At 42.0% G+C, this 26,255-nt stretch overlaps 1 protein-coding gene across 1 annotated transcript; it reads right to left on the reverse strand.

Moving 5' to 3' along the window:
- Window positions 1-25,289, reverse strand: NUP54 (nucleoporin 54). The gene is made up of 12 exons (XM_084625790.1): window positions 25,117-25,289; window positions 16,123-16,206; window positions 15,864-16,001; window positions 13,436-13,662; window positions 10,498-10,685; window positions 8,816-9,012; window positions 5,791-5,845; window positions 5,042-5,135; window positions 3,687-3,794; window positions 2,130-2,249; window positions 1,578-1,688; window positions 1-703 (listed from the first exon to the last, which is right to left on the reverse strand). The coding sequence occupies exons 1-12, from the start codon at window positions 25,166-25,168 to the stop codon at window positions 575-577; spliced, it is 1,503 nt and encodes a 500-aa protein (XP_084481916.1). The 5' UTR covers window positions 25,169-25,289; the 3' UTR covers window positions 1-574.
- Between the last annotated feature and the right edge of the window lie 966 nt (window positions 25,290-26,255).

A 26,255-nucleotide genomic window follows, 5' to 3' on the forward strand; every position in this document is an offset into this window, starting at 1 on the left:
CACAGTTTAAAGCAGACATTTTATTCTATTTCCTGAATAAGCAAAATGATATAAAAATATAGCCTTGCAGTCCAAAAAAGTCACATTACACAAACACTAAATCCACAACTTTCCCCAGCAGATAAATGAATAATATTAAACATGTTTACAGGGTGATGTACAAGTTTGCAACAGCCTAGTTGTTTTTGTATGCATAATTTTGTGATGTAGATTCCTTTCATGTTCATGAAAACTTGAAAGACAAGATCTCCTTAGCATTGCATGGAAGAACAATGCTGTTGTAAAAATGTACAATAGTACATAACTTTTGTAGTAGAACAGTATCTGAACAGATTCAGTTTCTTTTAAGAAAGAATATACAGCTTTATAAGTCTAAACCTTCCAAAGGTCATCAAGTTTGAAAAGTATGGAAGAGGCTTTGCTAGTCCAAAAGATTACAGCCAATACCACATTTATGAAAATCCTATAGGAAGATATGCATTTTTTTTTAAACCTAGTCAGTTTCAGCCTTTGAAAGTGAACCCTGAAACAAGATAATGCATTTGAAACATCCCTAACAATAGCTTATGACAAGTCAACTGAAGATTCCTCCTCTGATAGGGATGCTCTCATTCAATCCATGTTCTGTTAGTTTTAGATCTTCCAGGTCATCTTTTATTATGCTAATCAAATGACTCAGGCCTTCTTGTTGCTGCTTCAAATGCTAGAATAATTAAAGAAAGAATGTAAGAAACACTTCAGGTGTAGCATTTATCACACAAAACTATAGCTCAGTCCTTGATGGTTAAAAGATCAGAACCTCTCTAAAATAACTAAGTTACTGTAACAGCTATAAGTTTACTTTTTAAAAGCGAAACTACACGACTTGTACAAAACAGAATACATTTTTACCACGGTCATGCCTGAAGGCCTCTGAGTGCCTTACCAAAAAACACTCAACTATTTAAATTTGGAGTACCTGTGGCACCTTTGAGCATAAGCTTTCATGGGCTAAAACCCATTTCAGCGAAAGCTTATGCTCAAATAAATTTGTTTGGCTCTGAGGCGCCACAAGTCCTCTTCGTTGTTTTTGCTGATACAGACTAAACACGGCTGCCACTCTGAAACCTACACTCTGAGTTCACTCAAGATTAGAGCTGGTTGGAAAAATGCAGATTCAATTAAACTTTTGCCAACACATAGCGAGTTCCAGGGTTGACAGCACTGCTGCAGAGAGCGTGGAAGACCCAGCCTAATCATGCGGAACACCCACAGCTCCCCCCTGGCTCTCTGGTGGACCAGGGAGTCTGAAGTCTTAGGACTGGTTTTCCAAAATCTGCACTTCTGGGTAGCCCTGCATGAGGACTGCTTGGGGTACCACAGGAAAACAACTTCACTGCACAGGATTACGAAGAACAGAGCTCTTAGTATTTGCTTGATGCTGTTGCTGAATTTCCTCTAGACTAAGTCCACTTGAGAGGCATGCTGAAACTTCAATTCCAACACCACTGTTTTCCATCTTTTTATAAGCTGTGCACCCTCCACTCAAGCAGGCTGTTGTAGAATTCTGCATGCATTTCTCCACAAGGAATACTTACTTGCTTGATTTCTTGTAGGAGATCTGCATCAATGTAGTACCTTTCTTCTGCCCTAACTGCTCCAAAATGATTTTGCATCCTGATCTGAGACATCAGTTCATTTAGTCGACCCTAAAAGTAGATGGGAATCACATGTATTAGGATAGAAAAGCAGTTTCCCCCTGACATCCATAGTCCTGAGAGAAAAATGTACCATCAGCGTGAAGGTTTTGGCTCAGCTTCTTGCATTTTTTTTTTTTGAATTAAAAAAAGAAAACTAAGAGGGGTGGGGGATACAATACAGTAAACAAACAGTCTGATACTGTTCATAAAAATTGCTTCAGTACTCGCTGTGTAGTTTTTGACCTTGTAAGGGGTTTTTTCAAGATTGGGTTTAGGACTTGCAAGTCTGCTGACTCAAATCAACAGGGAAAATGTCAATATTCTTCCTATGAAAGAAAACATTAACTACAAATGGTTTTAACCAAGCTTTGGGGAGATCATTTTACAGCTTTATTGTAAGTACACCAAGAGCCCTTTTCTGTTGCAAGAGCTTATATATAATTCACTCACCTTGAACTGAGTAGGTGCATTGAGTTCACATTGAATGGTGTCTAACTGTACACGAAGTTGTTCCTCATCAGCCTGAATGGCATAGCCACTTTTCCTTTGAATCTCTTGTTTAATTAACACCTGCAAAAGGAACCACTGAAGTTATGACTTGTTTTATGTGCATAAACTCCAAATGTCAAGATTCTCCTGCAGATGTCTCAGACAGAAGAGTGGCGGGTCTAAAGGCTGCCTTGTATGTTGTATGCAGTGTTGTCACTCCCATGCTATCAGAGAGACAAGGTGGGTGAAGTAATATCTTCTAGTGGACTAACAGAAGTCCAAAGATATTACCTCACCTACCTTGTGTCACTTGTATGCTGTGTCTCAATTTATATCCTATAGTAAAATGGATTTACCATTTCTAGTAAAATACAAATCAGAGTCACAATGTTCTACCTGTACATTTGTTTCTGGGGTTTAAAACCACAGTCGTCTACTTCACTTGTGGCACGTTAGATACAGGGGAAATGTTTTCCACGAGGTCTCCCTCCCCACACTCCCATGTACATCTATTCCGCTTTCCCCACTCAGGTGGTCTTCTACTCTGCTGGCCCACAGATCTGAAATACATCCACCAGACAAAATTCTCTCATCTTCTTCAAACGCTCCTTCCTTCCACTCAATCCTTCCACTTCCCCCTCTTGCCTTGTATTTGTCTTTAGAGCAAAAAAATGTTTAAGATAGATCTTCCAGATCTATCTTAAAGCAAGTTACAGGTATTAAAGAAAATGCAAAACAGAAAATTAATTTGTCCATTTTACTCAAATGGAGATTAGGGATTTCTTACAGAAGGAAGTTTAGAACTGCCATATAGCTAACCAACCACACGAACAAGAGAATAATAAATCCAATCAACCGGCAAGCCACTATCACCGTAACCATATTAACTGGGATTGTAAAAAAAATGGCCATTTCAGATTAATTTGTGCTTCTGTCTGCACAGTGTACACTCAGTTTCATGAGCTTACTAGGGAAAGGAGTTTATAAAGAGAGTCATGAATTGGTAGGACTTGGGGCAGGTACAGGATCTGAAACTACTTAAAGTTGGATTTAAAAACAACGCAACCTGACTTGTTCCAATAGGACAACTTTCCCACAAAGTTAGGCAGCTTTTCTGGTAAGTCTCTGATCTTGACTATAACAGGGTTTAAAAGAGAACTGGATAAATTCATGGAGGTCAAGTCCACTAATGACTATAAGCCAGGATGGGTAAGGAATGGTGTCCCTAGCCTATGTTTGTCAGAGGGTGGAGATGGATGGCAGGAGAGTGATCACTTGATCATTACCTGTTAGGTTCACTCCCTCTGGGGCACCTGGCATTGGCCACTGTCGATAGACAGGATACTGGGCTGGATGGACCTTTGGTCTGACCCAGTAGGGCCATTCTTATGTTCATGAGAGGGAGACTTGCACACAAATTGAAAAAGAAACAGGAATGGGAAATAGAGCTGTTAAAAAAAAGTCCACTCTGTTGCCAGTGGAACATGCATCAGATTACTCACTGCGTCCAAGTGTTACCTGTAAGGTTCTATGAGAAAGGTCCATTAGTTTTCTCTTGTACTGTGCTATTTTTGCCATAGTTGTGGTCTGATTTTTCTGCAGCTCACTAATATCTTCTGATATTATCTGAAAGAAAAAAACATGGTTGCAGCTGGTGGCCATCCAAAAATTTAATTTAATCTTTTTATAAAAAAAACAAAAAAAGATTTTCCTGCTTGTAAGCATGTACTAGCAGCAGCAGCATTCATTTCCCCTGCCATCAGAGTTTCAAAACAATGATCAGTCCTAAAGGAAAAGGGGCCATATTTGAAAACACGTGCAGAGAGAATCAGATGAGTAGTTCATAATGTAAGAATGCCGTCATACCCCCTTGTTTAATAAGTGGGTCTATTGCAGCCCATCTCTGCCCTTACCATCATTCTGTTTTGTATGTAATTAACTGAAAGTTTTAAATATTTATCCTGAGCAGGAGAGCAGCTGAGGGGGCTTTATTCTGTCAGTGTCCTTACCCCCTTTCCACTCATGTCCCTTCAAAAAGTGAAAGTATCTGTTCTAGTCATATCCATTACTAGGGGATTGGTGCCTAATATATGCTCCCCAAAATGAGGCAGTGTCAGGTGCTACGGCTTGAATTTTCAAGCACCCCACTCATTGGAAGTCAGGTCAAATGGGGTGCCTAATTTGGAGACTTTTTTGAAAATGCCTGAACTAAAAGAGTAGATTTAGACTGTCTTAGCCAAAAAGCTGATAATTCTCCTCTTGCAAGTGAGCAGATGAGAGAGAAGATATTCATACAAACCAGAGAACAGCTATTGCATAAGCCTTCCGCTCCAAGGTAGCATGGTGTGAAATCTCTGTTAATCATATACAAAAGTCTTAACAGCTTCCATAAGGGTAGTCTTAACTGAAGCTGAAACAGGAACTGCAAGTCACCTACTCAAAAGACATTATTCTAAATTCATAACTGCACAGATACAAGTGTCTATGGGTTTGTCTACCCTGGAATAAAAGATGCAGGACATGGCCGCAGCTGGCCCAGGTCAGCTGATTGACTCCAGACTCAGGCTGCAGGGCTAAAAATTGCTGTGTAGACATTCAGGCTCAAGTTGGAGTCTGGGACCCTCCCTCCTTGTGGGGTCCCAAAGCTCAAACCCAAACATCTAAAACAGCAATTTTACAGCTCTACAGTCCATGAGCTGGAGTCAGCTGACCCAGGCCAGCCATGGGTGTATTGCTCAGTGTTAATACTTCCCAGATTAGTTCTCAGCAGTCGGAAATCAGGATTTACAAAGCCACAAGAGTCACACTTTTCGAGTGCTAAATCTATTGTCTGCAACCATGTTCAGAACGAATGGTGTCAAGTTAACACTTACATCTAATCTGGTCTGATGCTGCTTAGTCATCTGGTCTTGGACCTTTAATCTTCTCAACAGCTCTTTGAAACCTACCATTGGTACAGGGATAAGCCTACAGGAACAGAAGTGTTTGGTTATTAAACAACTCAAGATTTACAGCTATATTTAACAATATATTCCTGAATTGCAGACTCTGTTCATTACAAGAATGAGAAGTCACTGTAATTATGGGTGTTACATTCAAAAGTCCTCACCACTCATCCCCACAGTGTAGGCAATGACGTTTATTTAGAGTTGCAGGACTAGCAGGATAGGGTTGACCCCAAGAAATGTGCTGGTTTGAAGTTCACAGATATAGCGAGCTAACAACTCCAAACAATTAACATATATCCTAGAGCAACACACGACGACACACACGACTTGGACCTGTTCTAGGCACCACCAAAAGTTATACAAACCTGCCACCCCTGGAGAGAGGGAGGGAAGGAAGGAGCCGCAGAGGGGGCTGAGTAAGTGTCTTTCCTTCCCCTGGGTCCTAGAGGCAGATTTACTAAAGTGGCATTTTTGTGAGGGAGATTTTGTTTGTGATTCTGTGGCAACCCTCTCATTACCTACCTTGTAGTTATCACATTATACAGTTATACCCCTAAAATATCTCCTAAAGTTACCTGAAAGTTATTTTAGAAAGCGTTTGGTTTTTAAGGCTAAATTCACACCACAGATCCATGTTTACAAAGGAACAAAACACAAAAAAGAACCAGACTTACTTTTCAGGATCAGGATTATCCACTTTGGCCTGTTCCCAGATAATAGGATCAACACCTACAAGAGAAAAGGGAAATTCTTTCCATAAGGACAATCTCAACAGTGCTTCAATAGTTTTCACATCACATGGCTGGTAAGTGATCAGATTTAATAATGCATGTGAAAGAGCCACACTAAAATCAGCTGTGAAACTGAATCTTCAAGCTATTAATTCAGCTTACTAAAAAGGCTTGGGCCCAGGTTTTGTAGAAATATCCGGGCCAAAGAACAGTTGTCAAGCTGTCTCACTGGTAGAGAGACATGAAAGGAAAGTGAAAATGGTGATTAAAAAAAATTAAGTATCAGAAAGAAAGGTTCCTTAAAGCTGTCAGGAGACCACCAAAATCTGGTCCAAAAGGAAGATAAAAATAGTAGTACAAGCAACTACATTGTGTGTTAAACAAATGACAACATCGAAATCAAACACACAAGACGTCTTTGGAAACCTCTTATCAGTTCAGTCAGGATGTCACTTATTTTGCCATTATTTCCAGTATATTAATGAATATTTATATAGCAATTTTATGATTAAATAAGCTGCAAATCTGGTATAAGACAAAGCGATGGAAAGACTTCATTTGGCTCCATCATTGCTGCTGAGCTGGCAAACGGGAAATCAAAGAAAGATCTAGCCATTAAATATTTTTAGGGCTGTCGATTAATCACAGTTCATTCACATATTAACTCAGAAAAATTAATTGTGATTAAAAAATGAATCGCACTGTTAAACAATACCAATTGAAATTAAATATTTTTGGATGTTTTTCTACATTTTCAAATACTGATTTCTATTACACAGAATACAAACTGTACAGTGCTCACTTAATATTTATTCCAAAAATAGTATTTCTGTTCCCCTCATACAAGTACAGTAACTTCACTGAACGTTGTAGTTACATTCCTGAAAAATGCTACTTTCAGCAAAACAATGTTAAACAAATTCAATTTCCCCATAAGAATTAATGGGGGTTAGGTGGAAATTTTTTTTGTCAGACAAAAGACATTACACACACACACACAGTGTAAGTTTTAAACAACTGAATACTGTACACAGCCATGATGATTGTGAACCTTGATTGAGGTGGTGAAGTCCGAGGGTGGAAGAGGGTGGGATATTTCCCAGGGAATACCATACTGCTAAATGATGAACTAGCACTCGGCTGGGCCCTCAAGGGTTAACACGTTGTTAGTGTAGCTTCACACTCTACAAGGCAGCATGAATGGAGGGAGGAGACACAACAGATGCATGGCAGTGGCTGCAAACATTCCCTGCGGAAACGGAGTATGATGAACCCACGCTATCCCACTGGAGCACACTACTCCCTCCACTTTCCAAAGTGCCGGGGGGTGCATGTGTGTGAGAGACAGACAGACATGCACATTGCCCCTTTAAGTATGCCGACATCACTCTAAGTACACTGCTTTTTTAAATAGATCAGCAAGTTGAGACAGCAGCTGCTGCCAGCAAGCTCCCTCCATCCTCAGCCCTGTCCCCCCTTCTCTGTGGAGACGGGGTACAGGAGCAGGGGGGACACCCTGACATCAGCACCCCTCTTCGCCCCCCACCCCTTCACAGCAAGCAGGTGGCTCCCGGGAGCAGCTCCAAGGCAGAGGGTGGGAGCAGCACATGGCGGGGGGGGGGGGAGGGAGGAAGGAGGGGAAGACACAGCACCTGACCTGACCTGACCTGACCTGCCCAGCAAGGCAGCCGATTTTCCCTGTATTCCAGTAACGCACAGGTGTTCCAGTAAGGGGCCTGTTGTGCTGGGTTCCTACACAAAAGACTGTTCACGTCCAAAGAGCTTAGAGTCTACGCATAAGGTAAACAGATGGGAGAAGCACAAGGTGCCAATGATTCAATTATGCTAAAGCTTCGTTAGCTGCACAAAATAAAGAAGCAGTTCTAAAAACCAAAATGTATTCCAAAACACAGATCAGTAGTTAGTTACACCTAAAGTTACTATATCTGAAAAAGATGGGGCAGAAGTTGTTACTTTGTGCATTGAACAGACTTTGTCCCCATATAGTCAGTTTCCCCCTTTTTGTGAGTCTTTCACATAGCAATAGGGGAGAGAAAAATCATTTAAAAATGGCAGAACGTGATAGCAGAACCACAGGTATAGTACATAACGCTATTTTGAATTCATTTTTTGAAATTGGATTAGATTTCAAATCGATTCCCTTAGTTAAAAATTTTTTATCCTAATTTTGCTACCAAAGAGCCTGATTTCCAGCTATGGAATGAAACATTAAAATAGACTTCAATCTTTAATGTTATTTTTGGCCTTTAAAAACCACCACAAAAAAAAAAAAAATTACACAACCCCACACATCCAGAACACAGGCAACTTATCTAAGCCAAAAACAGACAATTTGAGATTTTTGAACCTGGAGAGCAGGCAAAGAGTTATTCCAAATGTACACATATTTAAGTGTGAGAAGATCCTACAAACTATTCTCTTTAGGCCACAGACCAGCAAACAGAAGCTAAGTATCTATGATATTGCAAGTGAACAAATGAGCAGTCAAAAAGGTCACTGCACTCATCCAAAGGGATACAATTACCGTCTGTGCACATGTACTGATGTGTATTGGCCGAGTGACTCAGAAAGTTGGGAGGAGTGAATACAGGACCCTATGGTGTTTATTTTACCTGCAAAAGTTACTGTCCTGGCATATCACTTTTGCTGGACTCAATGAAGCAGTTAATAAGATGAACTGAACTAGTTTAAGACTCTTACAGTTTGGTTTACACTATTGTCTACCCCTGTATTAATTATTTGCATAACTTTGTATCTCATCAACTGAGAAAAATAAAGTTACTTTGTTGGAAGGGTTAGAAATATTTGGAACAGACATGTTAGTACATACGGTCAGCTTAAAAACTCCTTTGATTAAAAATGTCATTTTTTCCAGTCACTTACTCTCGGACACCTGGAGAACGTGGAAGGGCTTGTTTACCAACTAATGCAACACTCCAGTACATACCAGCAGGAGGATTCTGTAGAAGCTGTTTGATTTGTGCTGGAGAAAGTTCTGTTCTGGCCATGGAAAGGGTAACTCCAAGCTGCTGCAGTGATGTTTTTATGTTAACTTGTTCAAAATGAGCATACAGGGTTGTGGCTGGAACTCTCCTTGAAGTCCCATTTGGTGACCGCTCAACAAGATAAATGACAACTTCAGTCCTGAACAAGCAAATGCAACAGAAAAGAAAACTATAAGAATACAAGTACCCTAGATCAGTTAATGGTTTACAGAAACAACAACTGAAATACAATTATAAGCCTGGAGCCAACCGACGAACAGAACAGCATCATTATTTTAAATTAATACATTCCAGTCTATTTAAAAAAAAAAAAGCTGAAAATATTTACTGGTGACTAATATAGCAAACAAAAAAGTGAGCATCACATTCAGAATTACAACCACAAATATTAATCAATTGTTCAGAAGTCAAATACTTTTTTAATGAAACATAACTGAACTACAAAATTATACAGCTTTAAAAATATCTACACACAGATTCATTGTCAGCGCATATTAGAAACCACTAGGGTTCACATTTTGGGAACAAAGGAAAATGAACAGGATATCATGCACATATCTTCCTAAATTACATTAGCCTAGCCCACCCAGGGCAGAAAACATCAGCATGCCCCTCCACAGTGGCCAAGCAAAAGAAAAGGACAGCCAACCAATCAGGGGGAGAGAGGGAAGGAGTAGAGGAGAGTGGGAAGTGTGCCTAATCAAAGCAAAGAAGAAGAAAAGCAACCAGTAAGTTGGTGCTCAGGGTGACGACCCTGCTCACCCACCCCTAGAACCAGCCCAAATTCTATCATTGGAGGAAAAAGAACTGGATACTGGAGTATCACATCTCGTGTCTTTTCATACATCAAATCAGTCTATATGTCAGGATAAAGTGGAGTCTTTGCTCTAAGTTTAGCAAGTGTGTGGATGGTAACAGCCAAAAGGTGCCTACTGTCACGGGGATGTTAGAAATACTTAAGGTAGTCCAGTGTAAACAGTTCTCTGGCACACCACAGGCAGAAGTAGCCAGTAACAGTCAGTAAGCAGACTTAATTCCGAAGCAAATATTTCTTGGCTCAAATGCTAGAATACCTTGTCAGCACTGGTCCCCAAAAAAACCAAAAACAAACACCACCACTGTCTACCTTAAGTATCTTACTGGTGGGGAATGCCCTCCGCTTTCTAAAATATTTAGTGCATTTAACCCAGTTGCAGTAACCACTACGCATATCCCTGATTTTTCCTGCACTGCTGCGGAGCAGAGGAATCACAAGATTATTCTATTGCCAGAACTTTACTGGCCTCACTGGTGATACAAATGCCATATAAACCAAGGAAATCGGATTTAGTGATCCGGCAGAAACAGTGGAAAGAAACGAAAGGGGGGGAAGGAAAAAAAAAACAAAAAAACAGAATAGGCCAAAACCTGTACACAAAAATGGATACCGTCGAAGAACACAGATGATACTATATTGAGAATACAAACAAACATATATTTGAATATCCCTATAAGACTCTTAAAAGGAGTTTCAGCAGAAGCTTTGTACTGAAGCAGATTGACCTTAAGAGAGCCAACACATTATACACGCAGAGAAAACCAAATAGAGAAGGGGGCAAAATTGCACAAGAAGATATTCACGTACTGATCATCTGGCAGTGTTTTAACACCTTCTACGTTGACCGTAAGGGTCTGGTTTCCTCCCAAAATTTTGTGCAGTGATTCTACTAGCTGCTGCTGCTGGTTTCGAATGTCTGCTTCTTTTCTATTGAAGACTAAGACCACCAGGCCATCTTCATCCTTGTTGTTGGGCATGCAACTGTAGCCCACAGCCTGTGGAAAAAGCCAAATTGGATGTTGTTAAAGGTTCACCTGAAAGTGGGATACATCAAGACATGGGTGTAGGAGAGAACACTCACAGAACTTCTAAAATGACAGACTGTACTCTAAGGCATGTTTTTAGTTTAAGTTTTTAAAAAGGTAAATGTTCAGAAATGTCCATTCTCTGCCTTTGAGAAATTTTGGCCTGTTCAGAAGATTCTAGAAACATAGAATATCAGGGCTGGAAGGGACCTCAGGAGGTCATCTAGTCCAACCCCCTGCTCAAAGCAGGACCACTCCCTAATTTTTGCCCCCGATCCCTAAATGGCCCCCTCAGGGATTGAACTCACAACCCTGGGTTTAGCGGGCCAATGCTCAAACCACTGAGCTATCCCTCCCCCCATACTGTTGGGCAACAGAAATTTTGTTAATGTTTTGGAACGGGGCTGAATTAAACATAAAACAGAATTTTATACATTTTCTAAAATGCAAATGTAAACATAGGAGAGGGGATTTTGACTTGTGCGTGGTATTAAAACCCCCTTGTAATATAGAAATAAGGAAAAAAGGAAGATAAAAATCATAGAAATTTAGAGCTGATAGGGACCTAAAGAGGTCATCTAGGTAGTCCATCCCCCTGTGCTGAGGCAGAACCAAGTATAGCTGTCAGGGATGATCTAGGTATTTGTTTAACCTGTTCCTAAAACCCTCCAATGATGGGGATTCCACAACCGCCCTTGGAAGCCTATTCCAGTGTTTAACTACCCAAATAGTTAAAGCTTTTCTTAATATCCAACCTAAATCTGCCTTGCTGAAGATTAAACCCATTTTTGACTTGTCCTACCTTCAGTGGACATGGAGAACCATTGATCGCCATCCCCCACAGCCCTTAATATATTTGAAAAACTGTATCAGGTCCCTCTCAGTCTTCTTTTCTCAAGACTATACATGCCCAAGCTTTTTTAACCTTTTCACATAGGTCAAGTCTTCTAAATCTTTTTTCATTTGTGTTGCTCTCCTCTGGATTTTCTCCAGTTTGTCCACAACTTTCTTAAAGTCTGGTGACCAGAACTGGTCACATTACTCCAGCTGAGGCCTCACCAATGCTGATTAGAGTGGGACAGATACCTCCCATGTCTTGCATAGGACACTCCTATTAATATACCAAAGAATTATAGCCTTTTTCACAACTGCATCACTTCCAACCTCTGGGGATTTCTGGAACCTCCATTCTCTGCAGTATTGACTGGAGTAGGAAGATACAGGGGAACACAACTCAAGGTGTACATACTGAGTGCTTCTATAGGTATAAAGGCTTAAATGAAATAGAACAATCTTGATCAAGATAGAACATTTGAGAACTCCAATACCCCCAAGACAGTTACTTTTCCATCTCAAATGTGTAGTGATGGAGTTTTGAATGCCTGTGTTTAAAAAAAAAAACAAAAAAAAAAACAAAAAAGCAAACCAACCTAATCTTATCTTCTCTATTTTCTTTTAAAAACCTCTCTATCCTTTCTATGATAAACTTGCAGTAAGATTAAGTATTACACTCTTTGGCTGATGCAACTCAATATCCCAACACAAAGAAACTCTGTTGTTCATATTATAGCAACAGTAATTTTCTAAGACTGCAGGACAGTTTGAAAACAGTCATGAATTAGTGAGTATTATCCAACTTGCTTTAAGGCAACTGTTTTCATGCACTGAGGGGTTGTAGTGTTTTAAGGTTCAAATGCATTGCTTCTTAGCACACCTGGGGCAAGTCATTGAGATCTCCTGATACAATATAGCAAAGACAGTGAATTGCATGGAGGGGCTACAAATGGATTTTTAATATATGATGCATTGTTGCACTTACAACTCGTGTCAGTATACGCTCTACATTCTTAGAAGAGAAAGTCAAACGAGATTCAGCAAGAGTTCCCTCAAAGCAATTTCACTTGCGTACAAAAAGTCCATCAGCCTGAATCAATCAATATTCAGAGTAAAAACTGCTTCTCTTAGGGAAGTATCTCAAATGTGTACAGAAAGCTAGGCTTATTACTGTCTTTGATATGTCCATTAATTGACCTGTAGCTGAGCTAGAGTAAGCATCATCAGATCTGTGGAGGATGAGGAACCCTGTACTCTTTGCTGACACAGCAGAACTGGAAACTGGGACAAGGCTTAAGGACAACTTAAAGACTCCTGCGGATAAAAGCAGATGAGTTCAAATCAGAATAAGCTGGCCTGAATTTGCTGATGCAGAAGAGAATATGTGCAGGCCAAATTTAGAAAACATTCTCCTGTTGCTGAGGTTGATGCAGGGAGCAACATTAAGTTTGCTGTTCTGGATCTCAAAAAAAACCCTAATATCCTGGTCTTCTAAAGCTTAAAAATTTGAAAGAATTTTAAGTGTTACTATTTAAGTGATCTGCACCAGAAGAAATGCATTTCTAATAGATTAGTGCTCATCTTGGATGGTTAGTGACCTTAATTCTCCTAACACTATCCTGGAATATTTTATTTGTCATATTGCTCACATAAGCATGCATGTCATTTGTAATACTTAATCAGGGCCTAGATTTTCAGCAACCACGCCACTCAGAGCTTTGTCCCAGGCATATTAGAATGGGACACATTACCTTGAAGAACATACTATGTTACATAATTTAGCTATTGCTAATTCTAAGCAACTCCCATGATGCATTTAGGATTAAAACAGAAGACTGCAAATAGTCTCAGAATAAGTACTCTGATAAATACCAGAAGTATCATACCTTAAATCTGCAAAATGGGTTTTCCTGCGTGAACTCCACCGGAGCAATGTTGCTGTTAAAATATCCTTTGCCTGCCCCCCAGAAGGCTTGCAACTGGTTCCACTTTGCCAAAATAGCATCTCGCTCATCTCCCAAGAGAGTGGGAGCAGAAAGTGCACTGGCTGTGTTTATCAGCTGGTTGGACTGGGAAGGTGCCTGAGTGGGCTGACTGAACAAGCCACCTAATGCTAAAATCAGATACAGAAAACACACAGTTCTTGAGGAAGAAAGAAAGATTAACTGATTAATGCACACCACACTAGAGCTTCTTGTGCATTTGGGGGGCGGGGGTGGGGTGGGGGGGGAAGACACCAAGAAGTCTGTGGGTAAATAATAAAGCACAAAGTTTGATTTTCTGAATGACATTATTACCCCCTACCCTTCTTAAAAGTGATGATGGAATTGTCTGACATTCAATTACATAGAGGCACACCTTATAAAAAGAGGTCCCTCAAATGGGTAAATATAGACACGATTGGATAAACATTCTTGGATGCTTTAAAATCTGAACGGTACATCTGTTATTGTGACACAGTAAAGCAGTCAGCAGATCATAGATCTATACATATCCTGACTTTTCTTTAAACCAAATCTGTAATCAATTCCTTCCTTTCTCATGACGCTGTTACTGCCACTATCAACTTGGTAAAGATTCTTGGTGCCAATGCTAAACCAAAAAAAGGGACCAATAAGACACATGGAGATCCCAAGGTAAAGCGTAGGTATTTCTGAGGGCTCCTATAATGGGGCTGTGCAGATATGCATGCTATAACCAAGATGCTCAGAAGTCTCCTGGACTTACAACAGCGATCACCAATGTGCTGGATTCCTTTTTGATACATTTATGCTCCACTATCTAGAATTTGTTGGATCAACCCACACTTCTTGGAGACCAAAAAAATAAATGGAACAGACTTTTGTAAACCTTTTAAGCTGGGGCCAAAAGGGAGCACTGCCTGAATTTGAAATCGACAGTTGATGGTGCTCTAAACTGATTCCTTCTTTACAGGAAAGGAAGGAAGATGGGATGTGACTGCTTCAGGAGGCAGGGGAGGAAAATAATTCAGTTTATAAAGTCACTACAAAAAGCGAGCTATGTTCAGAAGCAATGTTGCCCTACGCAGCCAGGAACTGCAAGCAAGTCTCTTGCTATGGGCTGATCCTTTGGGCAATGTCTCAAAGAGTTTGGCCTGGTTCTCTTGGTCTCTTTCAAATAAGGAATGAAAGGCCAAGTGCCATTAGAATTTAACCTACATGTTTTGTAGATAAAGAGAAACGAGCTGAAATTTCTGTTTGATTTATAGAGACCCTTGGATAAGACATGCCCACACTCATACAGAGAGTTTTTCCTTGTTAAGACATGGAACCCATGCCCTGATCTAGGCTATTCCCAAAGCTATCCCTCTTGGAAAGGGCGGGCAATATTAAACTTGGAAAAGAACTACCTTACCATAGGATTTAGCTTGCTCTGCAGTAAGGATGGCTACACTGCCAACAGAAAAGCAAAGGCCATCCTGAGGCACATTGTGAAGGTACCTGGGTATTATGCTGCAAACAGGAATGTTAATCTGTTAACTTTTTAAATGATATTTAAATTATATCATTTACCCGGTTAACCGATTAAAGGGAGAGGGGCCCGCCCACGAGGCCAGGGGTTAATGGTTAGCTGGGTTAACCGGGAAGACTAATGCTTACTGGTTAACTGTTTACTATTTTACATCCCTAACTGCAAAAGGACAACACTCTCCAGGATGCTCTACAGAACTCTTGCTCCTCCAGCTTTTTCATGAGATCCCTTGTTGTAGACAGACAGTGTACAGCATCAGCAAGACAGGTAGCAGATAACTCAAAAGGTAAGTGATCCATCTCTTTTTTTTGGTCCAAGGGGATGGACACTCTACTGGTACATCTTGAAACTACTGGGAATGTGCCAAAGTTTTTCATTCTCATGGAGAAACCTGTAGCAGTTTGAGCAAGAGGTACTTGAAGTGAGGGGCCTGCCAAATGGTGAATTTTTAAGCATTCACATTAAAATGTCAAGGCTATTTGGTCTTTTTTTTCCACAACAGAGCACTACTGAGATATGGGGCTTGGAGGTGAATTTAGTGCTGTGAGTGAGGTTTAGATGCCTCATCTCCCCCTTCAGGTTCTGGTGCTCTGTGTAAAAGGCTTAGACTATGAAGGGTGCAGAGATCTGTAAACCCTTCACTGATGGTTCTGGGGGCACAAAAAAGCAGCTTAATATATTAGGTTGCTAGAATTTTCTATTATTTGCCCATTACTCAAGTAAACTCATGCTAATATTTTGATTACTCAGGAGCGATGAGCAAGAGATATTTTGCTTACTAACATTAGCTTTTAAAAGAAATAAAGAAGTCTTTGTACTTACTGGGCTGCTGCTGTTGGGTACTAAATCCTCCAAAGCCTAACCCAGTTCCTAAACCAGTACCTAGGCCGGTACCAGTTCCTGCTCCGCCAAAACCAGTACCAAATCCAAAACCTTTGTTTTGGGTAGCACCAAACAGTCCTTAGAGGAGGGGAGAAAATCAAAGATAAATAGAAGAATTACACATGAACAGCAAAAAGAGATAAAACTTCTAAAAGACTGATGCTAAGTTTAATTCTAAATCAAAATGATGGCATCTCACCAGCGGTGCCTGTGTTGGTAGGAGCAGAAAAGCTAAATACTGATCCAGGAGCGGTGGTAGTTGTCCCAAATCCTCCAAAAGCACCTAGTAAATAAATTGTACAAATAAACAAGGTAGCTTTGCCACAAGGTTCAATCTCTTGTAGGTCATGATAAACTGCACATTCCAACGCAATGAGTTTTATGAAGGGAGATGCTGACAGATGAATGTGTTGTGACACAAGCATATTTTTCTGATCATAGTTATTTACTTTACTGACAATAAAGTAAACAGGAGAGAAAGTGGGACCCAGAAAGCAATACATAGTGACAAGTGACCTATGGATATGAAAAAAACAAAAAAACACCACACCCTTAGGCTTTAGTTAACTTAAGTTGCTCAGTCCCAGATGTGCTCTCCCCATCTACAGAAAATTATAGCTAGTACTAATATTTGTCACATTAATTCTCTAGAGTCTAGAATAACTGGATTTTTGTGGGATGGGGTGGTAAGTTTTTAATATAAAGGACCCTGGGTATCTGGCTGGTGAATCTTGCCCATATGCTTAGGGTTTAGCGGATCGCCATATTTGGGGTCGGGAAGGAATTTTCCTCCAGGGCAGATTGGAAGAGGCCCTGGAGGTTTTTTGCCTTCCTCTGTAGCATGGGGCACGGGTCACTTGCTGGAGGATTCTCTGCTCCTTGAAGTCTTTAAACCACAATCTGAGGACTTCAATAGCTCAGACATAGGTGAGGTTTTTCGCAGGAGTGGGTGGGTGAGATTCTGTGGCCTGCATTGTGCAAGAGGTTGGACTAGATGATCATAATGGTCCCTTCTGACCTTAGTATCTATGAATCTATTTAATTAAAAATATAAAAGAACTACAAACACTTTGGTGGAACTAAGCATCTTACATACGATGGTTGCATATGAGCAAGAACACAGACAGTAATGTTTGCTTAAAACTCTGGAATAATGTATGAATTCTCTTTTTTGTGGAGTTATGTTTGTGTTGTGTTTTTTTTATAACTACAACACCCCTGTGGCAAAGCCAGCATCCCTCATGTCAGCAGGATGACATTCTATGTCCCAATCCTGCAAGAAAATCTATGGGGGTAGACTCCTGTGGAATTCCACTGACTTCCATGGGCATGGATGAATGGGTCTCTGTGACGTTCTGTACCTAGTGGGAACACACTACACCCCCCATGTTCATCCTCGTAAAATGATTGTGTGGTATCGAATACAAAGTTTGTCGTGTCGGGTGTCTTTGGAAGGGTCATGATGCACTGAGCATTGTTGTTATAGTGATGCTATAGAAATGGTTGTTACAGTAATGTTATAGGTTGTAATTTCATGTATACAGCAATGAGGCTGAAAATGTGTCTTCATGGCTTAAAATAAGCCCAGGCAAAAACTCTCCAAGAGCAGAGAGGCAGTTCACATATCATTAGGGCATGTATGGGACAAACCCAGCCCAGCCTCACAGGAACAAAGGATGCTGGTTTAGGCAGCAACAAAAGGATCTGTTGGATTCTTGAGTGAGTCACCCCCCTCTCCATTCCTTTGGACAGTTTGGGACTGTGATGAGCTAATGCTCACCTGACTCTGAAGGGGGAAGGTGGGGACAAAGCCAAGAGGGAAGAAAGAACATGATAAAAGGGAGAGACGTTTGCCATGCTTCCTCTCTCTTCCACCTCCATCTACAGACGTCACCATCAAGTGACTGAAGCGCTGATCGAAGGGGAGAGCCTGGCAACCAGCCAGCCTGTGGTGAGAAGTTTGTACGGGCATTGAAAGTGTTAAGATCAGCTTAGAATGCATTTTGCTTTTATTTCATTTGACCAAATCCGACTTGTTGTGCTTTGACTTATAATCACTTAAAAAAAATCTTTATAGTTAATAAATCTGTGTTTATTCTACCTGAAGCAGTGCGTTTGGTTTGAAGCGTGTCAGAGACTCCCCGTGGGATAACAAGCCTGGTACATATTATTTCTTTGTTAAATTGATGAATTCATAAGCTTGCAGCGTCCAGCAGGCATAACTGAACACTGCAAGACGGAGGTTCCTAGGGTTGTGTCAGGGACCAGAGATACTAGCTAGTGCCATTCGGTTGCACAATCCAAGGAGCAGTTTACATTGCAGAGGCTGTGCATGAACAGCCCAGGAGTGGGTGTTCTCACAGCAGAGCCTGGTAAGGCTGGCTCCCAGAATCAAGGATTGGAGTGACCTAGCAGAACACCGGTCCAAATTGTAACGTTCCCTGGTGTTGTCTCTCTGTGGAGATCAGTTTTCGGGATCAGGTCCACAGCGTGGCACACAGGTTGTTAGGAGGATGGATTTGTCGGAACAGTTTACAATGCAAAGGGAAGTACTCAGTTCTTGAGAGGAACAGTCAAAGGGCCATACAGTAGAACCTCTTTAACATGTAAATATGTAAGATATCTATATCTCAGTTCAGACGCATGGGCTGAAATGTCCTCAGTAAATTGATAACACCCCCAATTTTAGAATATCACCTCTTCAAATCTCTAACGCCGACCGTGCCATCTCACTGCCTGGCCAAGACAGCAGAACAAATACAAGGCAGTACTTCAAAAGACTTGACTGGATAAGACTGAGTTATTTCCATAAGATGAAGGGCTATCAGGATTTCATATATGCAGTGGGTACCTTTACCCTGACATTAATCCCAGGCACATTTTAAAAAAAATAAAAAAATCAGTACCTTGAATCATTACTCTTAACCAGCTAAACATAAGCCCACAATCTTTTATCAACAGCAAAGAGTGGTCCTCTTCCAGCTCTGAAATATTTGGAAATTGCAAACTTTCCTTCTGGGTGTGGATTTCACAGTGGTAAGCCATGCCTTTGTGATCCCCCTTTACATTACTGCAATGTACATGGTTTGGGATGTCCCTTGGTCTGCATTTGTAAGAGGTAGCAACACCTGCACCCTCCAAGATTCACTGGTTGTATGAAGTCCAGCAAACATGCTTGAGGTTTTACTTTTATTAGCCAAAAATTTAAGTCAGCAGTTCCCAAACTTGGGGTCTGTGAACAGTTGACTAGTCATATGGTGCTGGATCCCCTCTATTTCCTGCTACTTCTACAGGTGTTCAGGCCCTTCATGATAAGAATCTGTAAGAGCAGCTGGAAACCTGAAGAAACCAGATTAGATGCCTCTACTAGGGGCCTCTGCTACACAGTATTAAAAATAGGAACAGAACCCCCGGGACTTGGAGTCACCAACAGCAGAATCATGTCCTAGTAACAAAGTACTAGGGGAGCATAGGGAAAAAGAGGACCATATGGCTGAGCAGCATATCCAGGGAAAAAGGGAACCAAACAGAAGGGAGCACGTGTAGGGAAATGAAGAGAACAAGAAGAGAGATTCACTTTTCAATTACTGTAGCTGCCACAGAGATATGTGATCATAGATGGGAGAGGAGGTGGTCTGCAAGACACTCTTAAGATGTCCAAGTGTTATAATTTGTACAGTATAGGGCCAGTCTGCCTGAGGGACTATCAGCTGCTTTCCCATCACAGCACTGGGGCTGTATCTACTGATGATCCCATGGTAAAATCTCAAGAGATAGGCAGCAGAGGAGGCATGGTAACTTTAAGACATGCTCACGTTTTTATATACTGGAATGCCTCACTGGTCTCATTCAAGACAAGGCTGAGTAAGTGGTTTTCTTAGTTTTTGGGTGGCAAACAGAAGTGGAGGGGGAGAGTTAGTTTGTAAGTTTTGTTTAGATTATTCTTTGGCTTTACTTTTGGCAAAAGCTTAGACGCCTCCACGTGAGCGCCACTTTATAGTTAGGGTGTATAGTTTGGTGGTGGGCACAAGTGGACAGCATTTATTTCTACTGAGATATTATACTGCAGCTAAGTATTATGGACACATTTTTCATCCTCAATTTCCTTTTAAATACATAATTTCAAGCAGATATATAATAATAATTGACTGCCACTCAAAGTTACCCAACAAACCAACCAGACAAATTATATATATGAGCCATGCACTTTGCTCAAGAGCAGCAAACTCAGCCATCTCCATCCTTTTTGGGGGGCAAAGGGAGCAAACTCCAGAGTCCAGGGCCCTGTCCCGAGAAAACAGTTTCCAGCCCCAGACATTTGTAGCTGAGCCTCTTGAGCTCTAGCTTCTCGCAACTACTGCGGCTGTACTGGGGAAAGCAAGAGCCTTCTACATATCCAAGATTCAAACCATATACAGCTTTATAGATTGAAATCAGCAACTTGAATTTAATTTGAATCAAGAAGGAAGCCAGTGCATTTATCCAAAAAAAGGGGCTAAGCAGCTCCTTGCAGCTACTGTTCCCCGCAGACAAGCAGTGGTGTTTTACACCAGCTGCAAACATTGATGGGCTTTCAGGGGTAACTTCATGCGGCGTGCATTGCAATAATCCAGTGTAAAATTGCTCAGACACATATTCCTGATCCGGACACGTGTGAAAGTAACCATCACCTTATTAGAGGACAAAAGATGAAAAATATACTTTATTTCACTGACAAGACTTGGGTATCCTGGAGCATTAAGAGGTCAAAAAGCAATTCTAAACTGTACTCATAGACAAAAGATAGAAATTCTCCTCGAACAGAACCTAAAGAAGCCATCCCATTATACCTTTGAGATTCTTTAACTCAGCAAATCGGATCACCAGTCCACTCTGATCTTACTCCTGAACTTGGCCAGGCAGCAGAAAAGCAAAGACACTATATCATATAAGTTAGATGAAAACAATGGCATTACAGTCTCCCCCAGGGGCCTCCTATACACATATGGAGCAGGAGGAGTGACAGCACCTCACAGACCCCAACTAAAAAAAGAGTCCACTATGTAGACCAGCTGTTGTAAAGCCATTTGTAAGTTATATGTAATAAAATAAAAAAATTTTTTTTAAACTTAGTGTAATGAAACAGTCAGCTTGAAATGGCATGTTATGTATGGCAGGAAAGCAGTTATGAGTGGAAAAATTATACAATCTTAGTTAAAATTGCAAGATTATATTCAATCAAGAGCTTTATATAGAAATATCAAACAGTATGGTGTACATGATTCAACAAATGGATATAGTCATTGGAAATGACATGTCAGTTTATCAAAATACAGTTTACATCTGAATCAAAACAAATCATGTTTTAGTTATAAATCTATTATATTTACCATCCCTGTGCACTCAGATGAAACTTAAACCAGACTTAATTTTCAACCTGATTTGATTTTTACTCATTCAGAGCATCAGCTTTATGCAACTGGATGAAAAAGGTTTCCAGTGATAAACCCAGAGCTTCAAACTCACTGTGTAATGACAAACTGTGTGAGAAGCACTATCAGATCATGGGATTTTTTTTAATTATTATTATTATTTTGTACTTTGGCCAACTTGATACCTTTGCTTGAAAATTATTTAACTGTAGTACTAAACTGCTAACACAATGAAAACATGCATCTCAGATTTGGTTTTAATTTAGCCCATATCCATTAGAAAAAGACAATTGATTAGAATTTGTACCAGAGTAAAATTAATTAAATAAGATTTACATTGATCATCAGGTGCATGAAAGTGAGATGGGTGCTAGAATACAAAAAAATATGGTAAGACTGTGGAATGCATGTAATTCCTATACGAGCAGCTGCAAGAACAAGATCCCAGGGCTAACTCTACATAAATGGAAACATATGAAATAGTATACCACCACACAAGGCACAAATATTTTCACGTAAAAAAAGGTAAGACTAAATTGAAAATAAATCAATTTACACTGGATTGCTGATTCACTTCACAACAAATAACCAGTGTCCACACTAGGAAGAACAAAAAAAGCTAGAGCATCTTTTAAAGACAATCTTGCATCTGTGCATTATTTCAGCAGATGAACAACAGTACTTGAACAGAAACAAAAAGCAAGGGTGATTGATTTTGTGCTGATCGTATAAAATTTGTTTCTCCACAGAAACTAGTTAAGTGTGGTGTGTTCATGATAACCAACTGAAGTCCAATGAAGAGACATAAGGAAAGATGAAAAACATGACTACAGTAGTCCAAGAATCTAAAGTAAGGAAATGCGACTTTACAGATTTACTCTGTAATTATGCAATATTACCAATATCCGAACAAAGAACTGAGATTACAGTTTGCCAGTAAATCTGACCATTTGCTAAATAATCAAGACTTAGATTTAGACTGGCAGGACACCATGGTTTATTTTGTTTTTAGAGAAAATGGGCATTTGACAGACCAAGTAGTTTTCTTTCAACAGCTATTTCACTGGATTTGCATAGAAAACCCAGAAATTAGTGGAAGTGTTTTAAAAATCACATTTAGAGATTTTGCTACAAGTTATTAAAAACTTTGTTCCCTAATTTGGGCCACACAAAAAGTATTGAAGTAGTTTTTTATACTTAGATACCAGAGATCTGAAAAGAATTCTTGGACCCCTGCTATCAACATTCATTACGAACAAGTGTGTGTGTTATCTACCTGCACTTGCCAGACTGTTACCAAAATTGAATGGTGGCGCTGAGGTAGTGGACACACCGAAATTCCCAATATTAAAATTCACTGCAGGATTGGCAGTTAATCCGAAACCCCCAAAATTAAACCCACTGGCAGTGGAGTTTGCAGTCTCAAGCCCACCAAATCCTAACAGGTGGGAAGCAGAAAGAGAGCACGCAGCATTAGTTTGAAGCAAAAAAAATAGTGTTTTCCATAGCCAGGGACAAGAAAAACAAATAGTTAAAGAAATAAAAAGCATAGAGGAGAGAAGTTATTCCATTTCAAATGAGATTCATTTATTTAACACAAACGGAGTAGTCCAAAGTTTTCTGCTATTTAACCTATGCTGTTAGCAGATACAAAGCTAAAGCACAAATAAAAAAGTGTAAGACTTCTCTCCCCCTCCCGGCCCCACACACACACTTATGTCTGATCTACACATGAACGTTACAGTCATGTAACTGTGTCAGAGGCACAATTTTTTCTGCTATGGTTATACCAGTACAACCCCTAGCATGGATGCAGGTATATCAGTATAGAAGTGACATACTGGTCTAGTTATTCCCTCTCCCATATGGGAAAAGTTTTACAAGAATGAAACAGAGTCCAGACTAGGGAGTTGTAGCATTTTAACTCTATTAGTACAGCCAGTATAGCTAAAGCAGTACAACTTTCCAGGGGTATGTCTTCACTGCAGAGTTAATTCGGGTGATCAGCACTTGGGTGTGAGTGGCACACTGCAAAGCCATATTCAAGTGTGTCCATACTGTGTCCACACTGGTACTATACTCACGAGGACTTTCGTGGTTATATCCCAGCATTCTTAACATTGCAATAAGATGAATCACACTATGATTCTCTCTCAGTGAACTGTGGGAGAAACTGTGTTTCTATGCACACAGGAGGACTTTTGGGAAGGCATTGGAGAATTATCAGCACTCGAGCGTTTTAGCCTGTATCTACGCTGCAATATGGGGGGGGGGGGTGTCACCAGCCTCAGTGTAAGCAACACTCAGGCTGTAGCCTGTACCCTAGGCCAGCTAGCCAGCCTGGGTGTAAACACCACCAGCAGTCAGGCAAGAGGTTTTTGTGCATGGATGGGAGCCAGACTAGGGGCACCACTCAAGTAAGAGCCTGAGTTACCTCTGCAGGGAGGATAAATGCCAGGGCAGACAAAGTATTGGAAGTCTAAGTGCTCTGAAGGGTCTGGAAATGACTTGCCTTTTAGCACAACCTCTTAAAGCTTTGGTGTCTAGTTCACAAATACAGCTATGCCTAGACATGCCAAAAACATTTACAAAGCTTAAAAAGAACTTTCCCCTCCTCTGATTTCAAGTTAGATGTATCCTTTCCTCCTCCCCACATGCTAGAAAATGTCACACAAATGATAAACTATCTAGGGACGCCTCTTAAAAAGCAAAGAGCAACCACCCTATTGTGCTTGAACATGAAGACTTTTGTGAATACTTGAGTTACCTGATAACAATTATCATGACTGACTAATCAGTGCCAACTAGTACACATCATGTACAGCCTCATCTCAGCTAACCGTGAATAAACTTTTCATAATCACATTAAATTATGTGATTATGTGACTCAAAACAAACCCTGTTTAGTTTCTGGTTTGGGTTTTGTTTGTTTTTTTACACTGCTCTGCCATCTGTGCCTCTCTTTAGTGCAAAGGTAACGAACCTCCAGCTGGCTTTACGGAGGAAGGATTATACCATAATGTGACACTATCTGCAGAAGCAGCCTGCAAGAATCATAGAATATCAGGGTTGGAAGGGACCTCAGGAGGTCATCTAGTCCAACCCCCTGCTCAAAGCAGGACCGATCCCCGATTTTTGCCCCAGATCCCTAAATAGCCCCCTCGAGGATTGAACCCTGGGTTTAGCAGCCCAATGCTCAAACCCTGTAGGGACAGCTACCAAAATTCACCCCGGGGCCCCTCCCGCACAAGCCTTATTTCAATGGCATGAGGCTTTAAGAGGGACGCATTTCCCGCGCAGAAACAGACCAGCGCGGCTGGGGGCAACGAGCACTTGCGCCCTGGGGGGGGGGGGGGCCTGAGCGGCGCCCCGAGCTCACGCGACGGGCGGGAACTCAGCGCAGCGGTTACGCCGCCCAACGTGCTTGGTCTGGTTGTAACTCATCGGGACGGAGGGGGGAAGAGGGAGGCGGGCAGCGAGCCGGGGGAGCGGCCGGGGTGTCACCGCCACGGGGGCGGGGAGCGGCCGGACCCACTGCCCAGCCGCCTCATGCTTCCAGCAGCGACGCCCGGCTCCCATCCCGACCAGACACCGCCCCCCGTCCCAACCCGTCCCGGCGCTGGCAAGGCGGGAGGGGGGGGGGGAGGCGCACCGCCCCCCGCTCCGGTTGCTAGGGCGAGCGGCATGGGGGGATGGAAGGAGGGAGGCACGGAGCGGACACACCCACTGCCCCGCCACCCCCCTTGCAGCCGGTCTCCGCGCCCCGGCCGCCCCGCGCGCACCTGTCGGGTTCGCGGCGGCGGCGCCGGCGGCTGCCCCGAAGTTGAAGGCCATGAGGCGGCGCGGTTGGCGGAGTGCAGCCGCCGCCGGGTCCGGCTGGGAACGGTCACCCCAAGGGGAACGGTTCCGGGTGATGGCCCCGCTCCCGGAAACATTAACAGCCCCGGCAACCCGCGCCTGAACGCGAGAGGGTGGCGCTGAATGATGACGTAATAAAATTCGCTGGTTCGTCATCCACACGAACGACCAGCCCCTACAACAGATGGGTGGATCACGTGGCACGGCGGGGGGGGGAGGGGGCGGTCTGGCGCTCTGTTACGATTTAGCGGTGACGTATGGGTGTCGCGCGCCTCTCAGTATCAGAGCTGGGACTGAGGGGGAGGGCGGAGAGAGAACATTTGTTGTGGAACATACCAATCAGGCTAATGGAGGGGGGAGGGCGGAAATCACCGACTCAGGGCTTTACCATGCGGCCTAGGAGGGGGAAGGTGCCCTTTCTTGTGGCAGAGTGGTTAGAGCAGTGGGCTGGAGCCAGGACGCCAGGGTTCCATTGCTGGCTGTGCTGCCAGCGTGGGGGAGCTGGGCCCAGATCCCCAAAGGAGCACAGGCACCTAGCTTCCACTGATGTCAATGGGTGCGTGGGGTGAACATGAGCCCGCTTCCCCGCAGGGCATAGGGGGCTGGTGGGCGACTCCTCGCCTGCAGGACAGTTCCCCCATGCCGTCCCACTGCATGTTATACAGAGACCCCCAGCCCGCCCCTGACAGCCACCTGGCCCTTGCTTTTCAATCAGCTTCGTGCTCAGTCTTTGCACTCTGACAGGTGATGGGAGTTACAGATTTAAAACTGCAAGGGAGCCAGCAAGGTTACTGCCTTCCACAGACACGCCTTTGGATGCTTGGCCGTTAAAAAGAAAACTGCAACAGGGTCACAAGTGGATAAAATAATTTTTACCTAGCCCTAGATTAACACCTCTCCCATGAGGCCAGGTAAAAGATGATGGACCCAAATTTCACTTTTACATCAGAGCAACCCTGTTGAAGTCACTAGGGTCACCCCAGCTTAACCCATCATAATCTGAGCCATTGGGCTAGGCCCTCCATTCACTGTCACCAGACTCTACCAAAGAGGGGAATCAGGC

The sequence above is a fragment of the Lepidochelys olivacea genome, assembly GCF_965140295.1.
Source record: "Lepidochelys olivacea isolate rLepOli2 genome assembly, chromosome: 4".
NCBI lineage: Eukaryota > Metazoa > Chordata > Testudines > Cheloniidae > Lepidochelys > Lepidochelys olivacea.

Coding starts and splice junctions, on each gene's coding strand:
- NUP54 (XM_084625790.1), bottom strand. CDS start 25,168: ATGGCCTTCAACTTCGGGGCAGCCGCCGGCGCCGCCGCCGCGAACCCG. Junction 2,250..3,686: donor TTTCTCATAGAACCTTACAG/GTAACACTTGGA, acceptor TTCCTTTTGCAG/GTGTTAATTAAACAAGAGAT. Junction 704..1,577: donor TCCTACAAGAAATCAAGCAA/GTAAGTATTCCT, acceptor TAATTATTCTAG/CATTTGAAGCAGCAACAAGA.